Raw genomic sequence first — 17,254 nt, 5'->3', positions numbered from 1 at the left:
GGTACTTACCTATACGGGAGCACGCCGTCGAGAGCCTGCGAAACTGTGGGGGGCGACGCAAGTGCGAATCCTCGTCCGAGTAAGGCCGAATGTACAGAGAAAATCCTCTTTGCCGTTTCCTGCATCGTTTCCAAGTCCTCTTCTACTTCTTCCGCTAAAAATTATAATATCGTAGATCAGTTTTTTTTATAAAAAATTATATTATTTTTTGCACTTAAACTAAATATAAAAAATTATTTTTTGCAATTAAAATAGGGTAATTAAGGAATTTACCCTAATTCACATATTTTTCAAAACAATATTTTTTTCGAGAAATGAGAAATATATAATCATATATCATATATTATAATATTTTAGAATATATTCTGACATTCATGATACTTGTATTTATATTTATTGACTTATTAATATAAAAGAGAGAAATTCATCCATATTATTATACTTACAAGATACTGGAGGTAACATTAAATTTTTCTTCATGAGACTTGCAGCACACGCTCCTCCAAGAAAGGATAACTCAATTTCCAAATTCTTTAGACCATGGTTAGATGTTATCCAATCATAACCGATAACTAAGCATTTGAAGCCGTATGTAATGGAGCTCTCATTTTTCATATAATCAGATGCGGTTTCCAAAGAAAATACCACTTCATTTCCTGAACACACAGTACCAAATAATATATTAATAATTTATTACAACTATATACTGTTATGTATGTACTTTTAATTAGTGCTGGATATAAATGTACCTGGTAATACAACGGCGTTTTGAGGCCACTGACTTTGAACATTGCTCAATTTATGCAATACTGGCCAGTACAGAGGAGCATCTTCATTCGTAATATTCAAAACTGTCCTGTAAAAGTAATTAAACATAAGTGTAAAAGATAAGTGCATACAATATGCTTATATGTAATAGAAGTTTGAAAGTATTGTGTTTACCCAGCAGAGGAATTGACGATTATATTTGGTATATAAAGCTGTAGATAATCCTCAGGTTGAGATGTTCCACACTCCGGTGTAAATTCGACAGTCAGCCATTTTACTGTTTCCGGAAAAGTGACTTTGTAATGCGACACTGTCGCTGGTTTATAAGGATGTTCACTCTCTAGCCAAGTATAATGATGACTGGTGGTAACTGGAGGAGCAAAGTGTGATTGAGTTTCGCTATCTTGGGATATTTGAGAGGTTCCCATCGTAGACAGTAAATTTAGAGCTGCGATGTGTGGTAACATCTCTTGTATCAAGGTAAGGATTTGCACACTGCTCTGAAAAACGTAAAAAAAAATTATATTAATAATTATAAATATTTCTTTTGTCACACTTGTCTTTAAGACATAGATATAATTCATTCATTCATTTAAGACGTTTATATAGAAATATTTCCAAAGGCACTTACTCTAGGATCTGATGTAGCCAAGGGACTAATATGTGCCATTACTAGTGGCAAGAGAGTCGTTACAAAAGTCGCGTTACCAAGGACTTCATTGGCTATTATTTCCTCTGCTCTTTCTCTCGCCAGAGAAAAAATTTCATTTGACCGTTGAATAATTGTTGCGGTCATGGCGAGGGTACATTTTCTTGCTTGTACTTCCGCCATAGCTTTATTCGTGTGCTGCCCATCGGAATCTTGCGGATTCGAATAATATAAAATATGCGGTATTTGACCTCTAGTTTGTGTCGTACCTGCAATAATATAACGCACAACGAATTACAATTTGTATATTAAATATCATATATTTTTTCTAAATGTAGATATATGCAATGATTTTTTAAACGCACCGTTAAAGCTCAGCGAACAAGCCGTAAAGGTAAACGTTGTGCCATCCGCTCCTTTGACAACGCTCAAACCACCATCACCATTGCTAGTACGTCCTCCACGATTCCGTAATCTAATAGCATACTTGATATTCTCTTTTATAAGAACTGGTTTGTCAAATTTTAATTCCACTACGTCATTAACACAGTCATCTGGTCCAAAGGAGCCTCTTGTGAAGTCTAAGCTGCTCCAACGCTGAGTATGCGATGGATCGTTACCAGTATTATTTTGCTATAATAAAAGAATACAATACACGAATAATAATAGAATAATAATAATAGCGTACAAGAATAAAAATAGAATATTCATATATTATACTTACATCATCTAGCAATTCCAATTCGTAATCATATACTCCTGCACCTCCATAGATACCAACACCGGCTATAAGAATGCCTGGTTTGTCGACGGAAAAGCAGATAGCATCCGGAGAACCATTGCCCGTATTCCACGATCTTGATTGATTCGTTCTCGTGAATCTTGATGGTGTGGTATACATAAGCCTACCGCAAGCCGCTTGCAGTTCGTCTTCGTTTCCGCTGGATTGCGCGGCCAATTCGGCGATGACTCGCGCCAATAAATAACAGCAATGAAGAACCAATTCCGACAGAGATTGAGTCTTTTCTCTGCAAAGGCTTTTCTTGACCGGTATTAGTATCAGGTCCAGTAGTCTGTCGAGTACTTCGCGAAACGACCAATTCAAGATTTCCTTGCTAGCGCTTTCTACTTGGGACTTGTAGCTGATTTGCTCGACTAATATCGGATATTGATGAGTCTCCGTGGAATTCATCATAAGCAGACCGGCATTGTCGGATGGACTGAGCTGCCGTTTTACACTATCGCTGCTGTCCATAATGTTGCTCAAAATTGGAAATGTACACCTGAGTCGTATCGCCGAATTGCACAACGACGCTAGCACGGCGGAGAGGAGACGATCCTTCGTAGTTGTACCCTGTTCTTTGTCGATCTCCGATAACAATTCGCACAAGCACGTCCATTTGAGATATGCAGTAGGATAAAACGCGTGATAACAAGCGACAAACGTTTTATGGCATTCGTCCAATATGCTGCTCATCATCTTATTTCCCAAAGTACTACTGGAATTCTTATTAGATCGTGTCTTTCCTTTACTCTTCAGAGTGATCGGTAAGGAATCGGACAATATTTGACGCAGTAACGCCCGTACTTCGCCTATACATTCCGCTAGACGCACCGATTCCGGAGGGCTCTTCTTTACAACTTGATTAGGATAAATTTCATTGGTGTACGTTCTGAGCAATCTTAGACTAGCTTTACTTATGTATACTAATCGCTCCATCTCGAGCAACGCGTGAGTCGATGACGCGATATGAACGGCCGCGTCGGCCAGTGCCGCCTTCAACGTATTCCAGCTCCATTGAAGAAGAGATATCAAGGACTGGAAACATTCCTTCGTAACAGTCCTACTGAATTCCCTCTTCAGAACGTAGACCGGTTCAATTTGATCTCTCTGTCTGTTCGATGTTTGATTATCGGGTGTGACAACACGATATAATAATTGCGGAATTTGACCGGCATTGACATCAGTACCGTTGTTAGATCTTTTAGATGATTTAAAATAAAACATCACCTGATCTTCGGCCGTGACCATTCCTTGCCCACCGGAACCGCAATCGCTGGAAGGCCCGCCGACTTTAGCCCACGCCACGTACCATCTGTTTGCTTGCAAGGAAATCGGTTCGTCGAGTAGAATCGAATATTTCTGTCTTGGACCGCATTCATACGGGATCTCTTCCGTCTCCGCGAGAAGCTCGCCGTCATTCTCTTGATCTCCACCGTCAATTCCGATATCGAAGAGCTTTATCTTCGCGGTATATTCACCTCGACCGCCAAATAAACCGTATCCTCCTAATATTATGTCCGTATCCGGCATAAATCTAATCGCTTCGATCGAATGAGCGGAATAGCCCCATCCTCCTCCGTGGCTTTCAAATCTGCTGACAGTGGCGTAATCTTCGCGGCTGTAAACTTTACCGTGTGTTGACTGATTACATTCGCTTTCTTCGACTATCGATAAATTTTCGTCCTGAGCCTGCGTCAATGTATCCAAGCAAGCTAATAAATGCATCGCTGCTTGAGAACGCGTTACGAAACAATTCGAAACAACCGGAAGCGCCAAGCCTGGATTAAGTATGAATGCTTCCAAACTGGGTATCGTCCGAGTTTCCGTCGATATTATGTTGTACAAACTTATCTCGTTATTTATCGAATTAAAGGTCCAAATAACGTTGTATAAAGGATCTAAACACGCCGCACAGTTGTTGAAATCGACCTGATCCGCGCCGTTGTAACTGTTGCACGTGCCATCGCGTTTACTTATCACCAGACTCTTGAAAGAATTTGCGTGCTCGTTCTGATGAGGTATTAAGATAATACAATTCTTATTCGCCATAACGGTACTTCTTGTCAAGCTAATGGAATTAATTTCATCTATCTTAACGTAAGTTTGATCCCCAGCGGCTCCGATCCACGTCGCCCGTCTACCCCATCGAGGACCGATATTCGGAACTACGTTTGGAAAACTGTGCCACGGTTGGGATCGATCAGCGCGACGATTTGCCTGAGAACTAACGTTCGTAGATTCGTTTTGATCGTTCCACCAATTCATGCCGAGTTGTCCCTTTTGATACGCACCGAATGTATAAACTTCGCCCTTCGACGTGAGTATAACGGTATGATTGCTCCCGGCAGCTACCTGCGTAGCGATAGTCGGCAATTTAACTTGAACCGGTCCCGCATGCGCCACCAAATCTCCGACGCCTAATTGACCGTATATATTACTACCGAATGTATATACTTCTCCGTTTTGCAAAAGTAACACCGTGTGATGTAGACCGCAGGACACTTGAATCACGGGACTCTCGCTAAGAATGGGAACTCTGGCCGGTGATATACTAGCGATTCTCGCCGCATCTCCTCGCTCCACGTCGCTACCGCCGACAGCTTCCTCGATCGCGAGATTACCGCTCAATCCCAATGCGACTTTTTCCAAAAATCCCTTTTGCGCGACGACACTGGGACCGGCGACACGTTGATTATTCGATCCCTTGAGCTTTACTCCATATTTCACGGTACTCGGTCCTGCTTTACTCCTTTGCCGTTGCTTTATCTCGCCTAATCGTCTCTGCAAATATTCACGAAAATTAGAGCCGGATATGCCGTTGCTGCAACTCTTTCGCGCACACGTGCGACAACATCCGCACTCCGCACATCCGCTGTCCCCTTCGCCGCATCCGCACTCTTGACCAGGATTCCGATCGGGGCGTATGCTGCTCAAGCACGATATACTATAGCCGGTACATTCTCTGCATATCGTGCATACCATACAAACGCGATGCCTCCACTGATGTTGTCCCGGTGGACACATTCCTCTTGTTTCTTCCCAATCCTCCGCGGGTTCCACACTCTCTTCCTCCGCAATTATCAGTTCATCCTCTCCCGTACCCATTTCCATCGCAACCACTGACATTTCCTTATTCACGGTATGCACTGTCGCGGAGTCGCGACCACACTGTCCTTTATTATTTATACCAAAGGTATATAAATGTCCTTTGTTAGTTAATGCAGCGGCATGGGCTTTTCCTAACGACACGCGAACTATACACACGTCTCTTAAATCGGTAACTAATCCCGTTACTGGATCACTATGTAGTGTATCTTTACCAAACATTAATAAAGAACCGTCTTTCGTGACTAAAGCGGTAGATCCGTTATTGCAAGCGGCGTCAACGATAAATTGACCTTCCACTTTTGCCATTTTCTTTGGTTTTACCGGTTTTGGTTGCCTACGAGCTTTATCTAGAATAAAATAAGTAATTTTAAAACAAATTGTTTTTAAATTACTTATTTTATATTAAAACAAGTTATCTTTATACAACAATAAACTTACTACTATCTCCATCTTCTCCACGTCTAGCGGTGCCAGTAAATAATACAGAACCATCCTCCATGACCATTACGACATGCTGACCATCATGACCTGCTGCAAAATGCGCAATCCTTGGACCTTTACCAAAGGTAAGCTCCAACCATCTATTAGGTCTTGTATTACTCTTCATGCCTAGACAAGTTCCTTTTCCGCTAAATAATAACTGTAACAAATATGAACATAACATTGTACAAACAAACTAGATATAAAACATAATATTAAAATATTGAATATATTGAACAATAGCTTTTATAAAAGATTTTTCTCTTTCGTGATACCTACTTTTCCAGATACTGTTTTCAGTAAACCAAATTCCTTTCCTGCTGTAACCATTGCAATTTCATCATCACATCCTGGATTCAAAGTATGTATCGTTTGTTCTTCGTCAAACGACGCATAACCAAATATATCTACGCATTTTCTTGCCAATTTCAATGGCAATTCAGAAGCAACCGTTACAGGATTACTTAGTGTATTTATTGTACGCACCACAAAGCCTTCCTGTTAAGAAAAGATAAAGACGAATTAATTATATAAATATCTCAAATAATAATACAATGCAACAATAATTTATATATATATAATCGCAATAATTACATCTTTCCCTGCTGTTATCATTCCTAAATTTTCACCATCAGAAAACATAACAGAAGATGACCAATCTTTTCCTTCCAGCACTGCAATTCCTGTTACTATAAGCGTTTCTGCATTAATAATTAATAACTCACTCTGCTTTCTCGGTGCGCACTTGAAATATAACGAATTCTGTAAATGTAGAATTTTGCATAAGTAATATTACATATTAATATACTTATTATTGTGTAGTTGCAAACACTTTAATGCATAACTAACATTAGCATAACCAAGCCATCCTATTTCCGTCGGATAAAAATCTGCTTTATGTATGTATATATGTCCCCATATTGTACCGCCGTGGCCACTTCCAATTTTCAATAAACCACGAGACGTATGCAAATATAAGTATTTTCCATCGCTCACAAAACTACGTTCATTCAATACCATATTGTTCATCTCATTTGGTAACTTAAGCGTAGAGGTATGTATCTTGGAACACTTAGGAACTCCATATGTAATCCAATCTGGTCTCATGAGTTTACCTAACAAAACTGCATGAACACTCCTCTGTAGAGACGTTAGCACGCATGGCATCTGAAATACAAAATTAAATTTTATAGTATACTACATTTTATTATATGGCAAAATAATGTTACGACAACATCTGTAAAAGATACCTGAATATTTTGTACCGCTAATGCTCTGGGAGACATAAGTAGAGCTGCTATTGCTGCTAGCAAGCGTCCAGTGTCTCCTCTAACCACAACAAGGCTCAACAAACATGCGCAAGCAACAGCTGTCAAATGACTTCCATCATTGGCTGCGGCTGATTCAGGACCATGAGATGTTGCAAGATCCAATAATAAATCGAACAGTGGATCTAGAAATAAATTATTTAAAAAACATTTAAAATTTGTCAATTTATGAAATTTTCAAAGTCTTGATATTCAAAAATACAAACCAATAACGTCATCTGGTTCGGATTTGAGGCCTTCTGGTAATTGCCCTTGTAAAACATCCAATAAAGCCGATAACGCCTTTGTACATAAGATTGGATCAATTGTTCTACTCTCGCGCATCAATGTAAAAACACTTCTTAAACCGATGCCTACAATCTATAACAAAAAAGATTTATGTTACAGTTATACATATGCTATTTACAATATTAAAAGTCAAATTTAAACAAGTGCTAAAGTGAGTTTACCTTTGGTAAATTTTGTATAGTTGATATTCTATCTTCGTCATCGCTTTCCGTATCTATAGTGTCACTAAGATCCGGTGGTGGAGAATTACAGTTGGACGCTCTATAAACTTCACTTGACAATTTTGTATGTTTTTCTAGAATACCATTTCTCACACTAGCAAACACAGCAAATGCTGAAGCATTGCAAGACGTTTCTATCTCTGGTGGATTATTATAATTTAATTCTCCATTCAAATCAATCTATAAACACATATAAAGAATGTCAAAATCTATTTTAGTCCAGATTATAAGAGACGAAATAGATTATTATAATTGTTAATACCTTTTTCTTGTCTCGTTTACGAATAGCTTTATTTTTTTTACATTTTCTCCATTCCCCTTTATTCCTAAAATATAGTATTACTATATTAACTTAATTCTCCTTCATTTATGTATAAATTTATTTACATCTTTAAAACACAAATATCAAATTATATTTGAATTATATGTAGCATTATGTATAGCAATAATAATACATACAAAATTTTATTATGATTATGATAAAATTATTTGTTTTATTATAAGATAATAATAATAATTATACATATAAACTACATAAAAAGATATCTGTTTATTCTTTGTGAATCACTGGCTCAACCATTCTATACACGACTAAACATTTTACTATTGTATATATGACTAAAAATTTTAATATTATAAGCAAATAACAACAGAGGGATTCATAATCATGGCAATGAAACATATTGAAATGTTCAAATTGGGAATAAATAAAGAAGAAAAAAAAGTAATCCTTAATAAACAAAAAATTTGAGGTTACGTTTAAAATCGATAAAATGCGTCTGTGACGTGTTTAATTAATGCCGCTGTATCAATAAAGAATTGTATTTATTCAGAAATCTCAAATTGTTTAATTCCGCTGAGTTATGAATGGGTGGTTGGACAACCGGGAAGCCGATCGGCGGTTAAAGTCACCGATCGCGTCGAGTAAACAAATGGTGAGAGAGGTTATACGCGAGGCATTCGGGGGATTCGTACCTTTGCGCCTCGGCGACGTTCTTGAAGAGATCGTAAAAACACTTGGCGTAGTTTTCAGGCTCGGGCAGAAGCCTCTCGTTCTCCCCGGACACCATGATTCCCCGTTAAATCCTCGACGTATAAATGAGTCACCGAGTCATTCTCGTGATACTATCGATCGTTGACAACTCCGTCTAGCCGTCTTCTGCCCCATGCGATGACATTACGCTGCCCGGAATTCTGGAAAGTGGATATCCCGGTGAAGGCGCGACGTCTCGCAACGTAGGCGAGTCGCCGATTCTTCTCGCACGAGCGGCGATTTTCACTCCCGGTTTATTATCTCTCACGGCGAGATTCAAAAGCGAAACGTCTTTCGCTCCGTTTCGCGCGTGTGTGTGTGTGTGTGTGTGTGTTGATAGACGAAACCGCGAGTATACAACTTGGCGCGACTTCGATAATCGAAGCGTGATAACCGTCACTCCGCGCCAACTTCATAAATAAAAGTACACACGCGACAGATGAATATTTCAACGTGCTCGCTAAATGTCAAGCACCTTCGCATACACACATACGTCATACATATATTTAACAAAATCGAAACATTTTGCGACAGCGTATATCGCTATAGAAAATCACTATATATATATTATTACTTACGTCATATACATATACAGATATGTCATATAAGCGTACATTTTTGTTTGCAGAAAAATATTCATTACAACTATGTTGTGTCGCGAATGTAAACAACGAAATCGCGATGCAAAAATACATATCAAGTGATAAAAAATATTCACGAGAAATCATTTATCTGATAGTTGGCGGAACAGTCGGATTTTGCCAATGTCAATATATATATATTACACACGTGTACGAATGTGAGGGACGATTTTTTCGTCTACTCTAAATAAAAGACGAATCGGTGATGATTTTCTTTCCACAGGACACGCACGCAAGTCGAGTAATTTTATTAACGGTATAATAAGGAAAATTGCGTTCGATGGATAATATGAAAGGTTTATATCACGCTTTCGTGTACGCGTGCGTCTCAATCCGAATGCAAAATGCGATACGGCACAATCTACACGAGATTGTCCAGGGAACAATTCGATAACGTGTCACGTCGAGATTAAGGGAGCCATTCGTGTGACCCTTACTAAAGTATGAGCAGAAAGTACTTACTGACGTGGAGCGCGAGACTGACAGAGTATATAATATCGAATAGGATATAAAGTATACACACATTCCGCATTTCGTGTTCTATATGTGAAATTACTGTTGTGATAGATTATCGGAAACGCATAACCTCAAAGACGAGGAATCTCTCGATTCTCATTTCTGATTAAATACCGAAGAATTCGGTAGTCGTTTAAACAAGTGATACAAAAATGTCTCTCTTAAAAAAAAATTTAAACACCCGCACGATCCATTTTTTTTTTCTTTTATCAAGATGCAAATAAAATGAATTGAACACGTACATATATTGTGATTCATGAAATGTATCTTGTTTTTATCTGAAATCTTTTTTAATGTTTTGTTGATAGACTAGCACGGAGGAAACACGCATGATTAAATGCATGTAGTTACAAGTTGAAAGACAAAATTGTAATGAACAAGACTTAAAACGTGCAACACTCCGTTTAACTTGCATTTAATCACGAAACTGTAATTTAGTGGTGACATGAAGCAGATAAAAATACGCTTATAACAATATCATCTATACATGGTGAAAGGATATGACTTGTCATGATATCATCCTTTCGGTGAGTAACATTAATCTTAAATTGTATGTTTCGCAAAACAGTATTTGTTATATGAATTGTTTCTTTTCAGCCTAGTCAAATGCAAGATTTGATAGTACGCTTGTATCACTGTTCTGTAAATGTAACTTAAAACAAGATAGGCAATACTCACGAAAGTTAATTACAACACACTTGTGGGAATGGGCAATTGTTTGTGTAAAGATTCCCCAGAGCTTGAGACATATGGCAGTAACAATCATGCACAAACTCAAAGCACCATAATACCAGAGCCAAGCATAAGTTTGGTTTCATCTAGCGATTCGGCATCTTCTTCCTTTAAGTTTCCCACATCTGCAAACATTGATAAACTTGTATTAGAGACACTCGGAAGTCTTGATACTCTGGTAGATAAGTAAGTAAATAATATCATAATACATGTAAATATATTTGTTTTGTATCTTTTTATGTAAATTTATCTATATGCATCCAGTGATCATGAGCCACCACCAGCAATGTTAAAATTGAATGCCATTGCGGACAAGGAAGATGGTTGGATACAAGTAGTTAGCTCTATGGTCAATGTTATTCCAATGCACAATCCGTTAGGACCTTCTGTTATAATATTACTATTAGACGATTGCCCTTTACCTTCAAAGGTTGGCATTTATTACATTATAAAAAAAAAATCGAAGTTCAAACAGTAGTAATGAATTAATGAAAATAATCGTTTCTTTATATGATTACAGGATTCTGTACTACGATTATCACATATGTTTCAACTATCTCAAAGACTTGGACAGATACAAATTACTGCTACACAGCAACGTAATATATGTGTCGTACTTGGTTGTATTGCGGAAAAACTTGCTGGCCCTAGTAGTATAGCAATATTATCTGATGCGACTTTAGATTATCTTGTTTCAAATTTGGTATGTTAAATTTTATATTTAATTGATTTTAAAATATCTAATGTCTATACCTATGTCAGTTACTTTTAACATAATCTTATTTTTTTAGCGAGATGATGTTGAGCCTTATGTAATGTTATATTCTTTAATAGCGCTAGAGAAGTTTGCACAGACAAGTAAGCAAAATAGAAAGTAATTAAATGTCCCTATTTTTCATTTCAATGTGCATTAATATCTGTAATAAATTAACAGGTGAAAATAAGGTAACTATTAAGAAACGCCTTATGTCAGAAAAGCAAAATCCTTTGCTAGAATTGGAGAAATGGGCCACAGAAATGCATTATGTACGTCGTCAAGTTGGTTTCTGTGCACAGTGGTGTTTAGATAACTTATGTAAGTATAATTATATCAAACTCTCTCTAAATATGCTAAATTAATTAATTTGTACAACTCCACAATAATGTATTTAATTCATTCTTGTTAGTCTTAATGGAAGGTAGAAAATATTCCCACGACTCGGTCGACGTGACGGGTATTAATGTAATGTTAAATACAAAGGATGTAAGCGAGTACCTGAAAATATCACCCAATGGTTTGGAGGTAGATATTCTGCAATATTATATTTTATCTTCTGGGGCAATTCTCAATGTTTTATTAGTTTTTTGTTATAGACATTTTAATCTAATGATTATCTATTGTCATTTCAGGCACGATGTGATGCATATTCGTTTGAAAGTGTAAGATGCACGTTTCAAGTAGATTCAGGAATATGGTATTATGAGACACTGATAATAACTACAGGAGTAATGCAAATTGGATGGGCCACGAAAGATAGCACATTTCTAAATCATGTAAATAATTGTATCCATATTTCAGAATATTTTTAATTCTTTACACAATTGTGTTGAAAATAGTATATATCAATATATTCAGAGCCTCTATTATTAGACATAATAATTTTTACTATTTTTATACGTGAGTATACAACGTTATTTTTAATTTTTCGATATTAGGAGGGATATGGTATAGGAGATGATGAATTTTCTTTGGCCTACGATGGCTGTCGCAGACTGATTTGGTATAATGCACGAAGTGAAAAATTTCACGACAGACCATGCTGGAAATCTGGTGATATTCTGGGTTGCTTATTGGATTTAAATAAATTCGAAATAATATTTTCAATCAATGGTGTACCACTTAAACCATGCATTCAAGTATTTAAAACAGTTAGGTACGTATCTATTTTTCTTTAAAATTACTTTATCCAATTTTTTTAAAGATTCAAACAAGAGTATTTAATGATAATATTAATGGATATTTCTAGATCTGGATTCTTTGCAGCAGCTAGTTTCATGTCGTTCCAACAATGTCTATTTAACTTTGGAAATGCACCTTTTAAATATCCGCCTACAAATCGAGTATTTCAGAAATTTAATGATTATGCTACATTGAAACCAGAAGATAAAATTATACTTCCCAGACACATATACCTAGACCAATTGCGAAGACTTAGTGTTAGGGAAGATTCCTGTACATTATGTTTTGATCAGAGGGCATCAGTAAGGTTACTGCCATGTAACCACAGGTAACATATAATTGTGTATTCAAATTTGAATTAATTTCTATAATAATGTAATGTAATAATTGATTTACTTTTTGCAGAGGATTTTGCCAAAGGTGTTCGAAACAGCTAATTGAATGCCCAATGTGTAGAGCTACTATTGAAGAAGTAGCATCAGATAACATATGACATCGATCATCATATCAAATTAATGATGTTTTCTTTCATTACTTCTCTTATATCATACAATTTTCACGACAACGTTTCGAGATAATAATTATACTGGACAGTTTGCGCTGCATATTGTATACAGTTATCACATGTTACATAATATTTTTCTTACAATACAATGCATTAATAAGTAAAAAGGATTACAAATTAATTGTAGATGCAAGAACTTCACGATGATATATTACAAGAAAGATTTGAACAAGTTTTTGTTCTAAAAGTTAAAAGATTCTAAGCGCAAACAAATATTTTACTGAAAAAAAAACATTCTCTTTCAAACACTTTTCCATATTTATCTCCATACTTTTTCTACTATTATAGATTTATAGAAAAGCATTGTTTGTGATTTAAACATTATTATCCTCAATATATTAAAATGATGTATATATAAAGTATACATTATATATGAAAATAATTAATAAAGAGGGAAGCAAGTAAATGAAAGAAAACTATAATAAATGAATGGAAGAGAATCATATGTCGGAAGCGTAATTCAGAGAGCATAAATCAGAGATTTTTATCTGAAATCTTAACTTTATTTAAAAAGAAATTTTGCTTCTAGATACTTTTTTCAAAGTAAACTAGATATGTGGCTAATAGGAGCCAATTTGCAGTTTTTAATGCATAAAATAAATTGATACTTGGTGTTTTTTTTTGCTTTTTTAAAGTAAATTTTAAAAATTTTTTAGTTTTTATTGATTATTATATATTTGTCATTTTTTTACATTTATTAAATATATTTTATTAAAAATATATAAACTTAAATTGAAATATTATAATTGTGCATTTATTATTGTTAAAATATTCTATGCAATACACACAAGATCTGCATATTGGCTTGTATATTAAGTCTACTCTCTTTATTTTATATTTTTCATGATGTTAGATAAATAATAACGATTCTTTTATCATTTGTGCCTAATGATTCTCATTTAAAAACTTATGACTGAATCATTCAATTTGAAAGAGATTATTCATTCATTCTCTCTCTCTTTCTCTCTCTAATTTAATAATTTCTTCGATTAGAATTATACACAAAAGTTCAGATTATTTGCAAACTATTTAAATTCTTATTTAATAAGTTGCGCAAGTGAACGTAATAGTGATGCGATGTAAATTTATCTTTAAGAAATTGTGAAATATTGATATAGTCTATATTACACTAAGATAACACATACATTCACATACATATATATTATATTCTTGGGATGATATAAAAAAATTAATGTTTTATCATATACATGTATTTTTCAAACATTTTTTTATAAAGTCTTATTTTCGTTATTAACTACCTCTCCCATTATTTTAGCGTGTCCTATGTCCAATAATAAAGCAATAATTTTGAACAAATATAAATGAATATATGTTATACAAAAATAATTCTTAATACTTACTTTAATCAGATTTACGGCTACGGTCGCGCGGAGTTCACCTGATGACTCTCAGAGTTTGTTGCAGTACCATGCGATTTACAGTATTTACCTGCAAAAAACAATCATCCGATACTTTTCTCGGCAATATTCTACGACACTATTCTGACCAAACAGATATTTATTCTCAATATAACTTACAATCGTTTCACGATGCTCGATCACGATTCAGTCATCACCATCGTCGTCAATCGTCTCCAGCCATTTGCGCGCCGAGAAATATCTCAATATCCGGTTCCGGCACTGTGTGGCACTGTGGTCCGATTTTAGAATTCCGAGTGAACAAGTGAATCTAATGATGGCTGCCATGACGTAGTCTCAGCGCTAATTTTTAAACGTAATACACAGCATATCGAATATAAAACGCAAATATAAAAATAATTTGATAATATATTAATACGATATATATGGTATTAGTATGTAGATTATTAATATAATACGTCCGTCATATGAACGGATTTCTCGCGCAGCTATATTATCAATTATATATAGTAAAAATAAAAACGCGTTTGAATAAGGCGCCTCGCGACGACTATGCTTGATTACGTAGCACGCGTATACGTCACCGCGGAATCTCGGAACCGAACCGTAGCTGCCTGAGCTATCGGAACTGAGTTCAGTGGTGCTTCCGCTTTCCTCTACGACGCGTACCGCGCGCGATCCGCGTCGGGACGATTGCGGTTTCGGTATAATCGCGAAATATAACCGAATCTCGGGAGTGTCGAAGGAACGGAGTTAATTATTCGTCGCGCTTAACGTCGTGATGATCACAATTCTCGTGTATCACGACGCGAAATGGCGATCGCAAGACTAGTCGCCGAATCGCTCCGCTTCGTCTCTTGTAGTCTCGTCGACTTTACCGAAAATAAACGTCGTTCGCGAGTAAAACGCGCCGGGAATGCCGAGAAAACCGTCGGAGGCTCGTTTATTACGCGAAAAATCGGATATTTCGCGTCGATGGCACGAATATCATAAAATATACGACGATACCGCGACGTAAAATTCCGACCGATTCCGGCTCCGAACGTATATTATCGCGTATAATATCGAAATAATTATCGGAAAATGTAATTAATGAAACCGAGTGCGCGTATATGGCCTTTAATCGCATAAAAGTGAAAGTGAAGTGCCGAGAAAATTCTCGGACGAAAGTGTGTTGTACGAAAGTACAATATCGTATCGGTGGTACGATAAGGCGAGAGATTCTCAAGTGAATTTTCGTGCGACCCGACCGGCGTCTAACCGTCGCGACTCCCAGCGCCGCCGACCCTAAGAACATACAAACACTTGGCGCTATATCGATAGATCATTTTACGCGCGAGATAATCGAACTCGATCGTGCGCGAGTCGAGCGAGTTGAACGCGTGGCCGCGAGAGCGCGCCGCAGTTTGTTACAAGATGGCGGGTGAGTGAGAGTGCCTGTGGACGGGACGAGACTGCGTCGAAAACACGAGGGATTTTCCGCTAACCGGTGGTGCTTGTGGGTTTCAGATATATCCTACATCCAGACCGAGGATCTCGAGGATCCGGACGAGGGTGAGTGCTCTTTGGCGCGCTCGCGCATCTTCTACTTTACGAAGGTACCGTCGTTCGCACACGCGTGTCGACGACGGATACCTCGGCTCGTTCGGCACGGCTTGTCTCGTTTCCTCGTTCGGCGGATTTCGGCGGATACACGCCGCCCGGAAGTGCGTTCCGTGCAGTCACGTGCGCGCGCGCGCGAGTAATCGCGATGATCGCGCGGCAACGGCGGGATGATCGCTGCGGGACGGAAGGTTTCGGAGCGCGCGGTTTCAGAGCCACTTGGCCCTTTCGAGGTTAGGTCGATACGTCGCGGCGCGGCCGGTCGCGACTTTCGTTCGCGACGATTTTTCCTCGCTCTCGAGACGACGGAACTCGAATATCGAGTTTTGGTTGGGACGGCTATTTCCGCACGCGAAAAGCGTGCAATTGCGAGATCACGGGGCGGTTCTACCGGGCGCGAGGGGGCGCCACGAAAACGAAACGCCACGCCGCACGCGGTGTTTATCTCGGTCGCGGCGCGAGAGAGAGAAGGGAAAAAAGTAAGACGAGTCGCGAGAGAATATATATAGTATACATCCCGTCGCGTATCTCATAGTCGTCGTCGTGGCGAGAACATTATACGAAACAAGACCGTGCCGAACATTCTTCGAATAACGGCGCGACGTTCGCGGAGCAACCACCTGCGATTCGGTATCATGAGTTCTTAGGACGTTATCAGCGCGACACGCGCGCTGGCGCCGGATTGATAATGATCTCGAGAGATTTCGCATAGCGCCGATACATACACTCGACGTTTGTACGATGTTGATTGCAGATAAAAATATTCCAATTCGAGTATTCGAATATTATCGCGGAAATTGACATTTTAATGACACATGAGAAAGACGTCGCGCCGTCGTTCTAGCCGTACATCTAGATTTTAAAAATTATAGTCTTAAGATTACTTGAGATAATTTCAAAGAGAGAATAGAAAGATGAATATTCAATGCTACAGTTATGCCGTAGATGTATCTTACATCGCGCGCACCGCGATTGTTATCTTTTTATATTTAAGATTAAACATAGGAATCATTTTTAAAATGCAAATTTATCAAACTTATATAACTGAGATATCTTAATATTTATTAAAAATATATTATCGAGGAATTCAAGTTTATGAATAAAGATCTTGAATGACGCTGGTAAGTGTCGACCTTTGGCGACGATGTTACAGACGTTTTATAATTGTCGCAGTGAGACGCGATTATTAACTAGACTACTAGACGATTAAATGACATGATG

The 17,254-nt window shown here is 37.5% G+C and overlaps 3 protein-coding genes across 8 annotated transcripts in view; 2 read left to right on the top strand and 1 right to left on the bottom strand.

Annotated features, from left to right (window-relative positions):
- Positions 1-9,030, bottom strand: part of Hiw (MYC binding protein highwire) — a 186,891-nt gene extending 177,861 nt beyond the window's left edge. For all 4 annotated transcript variants that reach the window (XM_083044355.1, XM_083044357.1, XM_083044356.1 and 1 more), the window contains exons 1-16: positions 8,602-9,030; positions 7,889-7,952; positions 7,567-7,806; positions 7,324-7,477; positions 7,040-7,242; positions 6,639-6,956; positions 6,384-6,551; positions 6,069-6,287; positions 5,748-5,949; positions 2,142-5,656; positions 1,783-2,050; positions 1,400-1,686; positions 943-1,268; positions 750-856; positions 447-656; positions 10-154 (exon numbers count right to left, since the gene is read on the bottom strand). In XM_083044355.1, the coding sequence (XP_082900481.1) occupies positions 10-154; positions 447-656; positions 750-856; positions 943-1,268; positions 1,400-1,686; positions 1,783-2,050; positions 2,142-5,656; positions 5,748-5,949; positions 6,069-6,287; positions 6,384-6,551; positions 6,639-6,956; positions 7,040-7,242; positions 7,324-7,477; positions 7,567-7,806; positions 7,889-7,952; positions 8,602-8,696 (6,521 nt within the window). In that variant the 5' untranslated portion in view covers positions 8,697-9,030. The remainder of the gene's footprint in view (positions 1-9; positions 155-446; positions 657-749; positions 857-942; positions 1,269-1,399; positions 1,687-1,782; positions 2,051-2,141; positions 5,657-5,747; positions 5,950-6,068; positions 6,288-6,383; positions 6,552-6,638; positions 6,957-7,039; positions 7,243-7,323; positions 7,478-7,566; positions 7,807-7,888; positions 7,953-8,601) is intronic.
- A 382-nt stretch (positions 9,031-9,412) lies between these two features.
- On the top strand, positions 9,413-14,257 carry LOC145939784 (RING finger and SPRY domain-containing protein 1). Of its 3 annotated transcripts, none has more exons than XM_083044388.1 (12): positions 9,413-9,741; positions 10,125-10,343; positions 10,414-10,734; positions 10,813-10,978; positions 11,069-11,251; positions 11,340-11,406; positions 11,483-11,623; positions 11,715-11,830; positions 11,938-12,081; positions 12,244-12,461; positions 12,555-12,815; positions 12,893-14,257. In XM_083044388.1, the coding sequence occupies exons 3-12, from the start codon at positions 10,523-10,525 to the stop codon at positions 12,978-12,980; spliced, it is 1,596 nt and encodes a 531-aa protein (XP_082900514.1). In that variant the 5' UTR covers positions 9,413-9,741; positions 10,125-10,343; positions 10,414-10,522; the 3' UTR covers positions 12,981-14,257. The 3 variants fall into 3 exon arrangements, with proteins under 3 accessions (XP_082900514.1, XP_082900513.1, XP_082900512.1); XM_083044387.1 differs by having other exon boundaries at positions 9,413-9,787; XM_083044386.1 differs by having other exon boundaries at positions 9,413-9,813.
- A 1,576-nt stretch (positions 14,258-15,833) lies between these two features.
- LOC145939775 (serine/threonine-protein phosphatase 4 regulatory subunit 1) overlaps positions 15,834-17,254 on the top strand; it is a 126,194-nt gene continuing 124,773 nt past the window's right edge. Inside the window, exon 1 of the mRNA XM_083044367.1 lies at positions 15,834-15,985. The gene's annotated coding sequence lies outside the window, so the exon portion shown is untranslated. The remainder of the gene's footprint in view (positions 15,986-17,254) is intronic.

Source organism: Prenolepis imparis, unplaced genomic scaffold, assembly GCF_030444845.1.
Source record: "Prenolepis imparis isolate NDT839.2.m4 unplaced genomic scaffold, iyPreImpa1.0 SCAF_8, whole genome shotgun sequence".
NCBI lineage: Eukaryota > Metazoa > Arthropoda > Insecta > Hymenoptera > Formicidae > Prenolepis > Prenolepis imparis.
The sequence above is the reverse complement of the archived record's forward strand: the minus strand, read 5'-3'. Positions and strand labels throughout refer to the sequence as shown.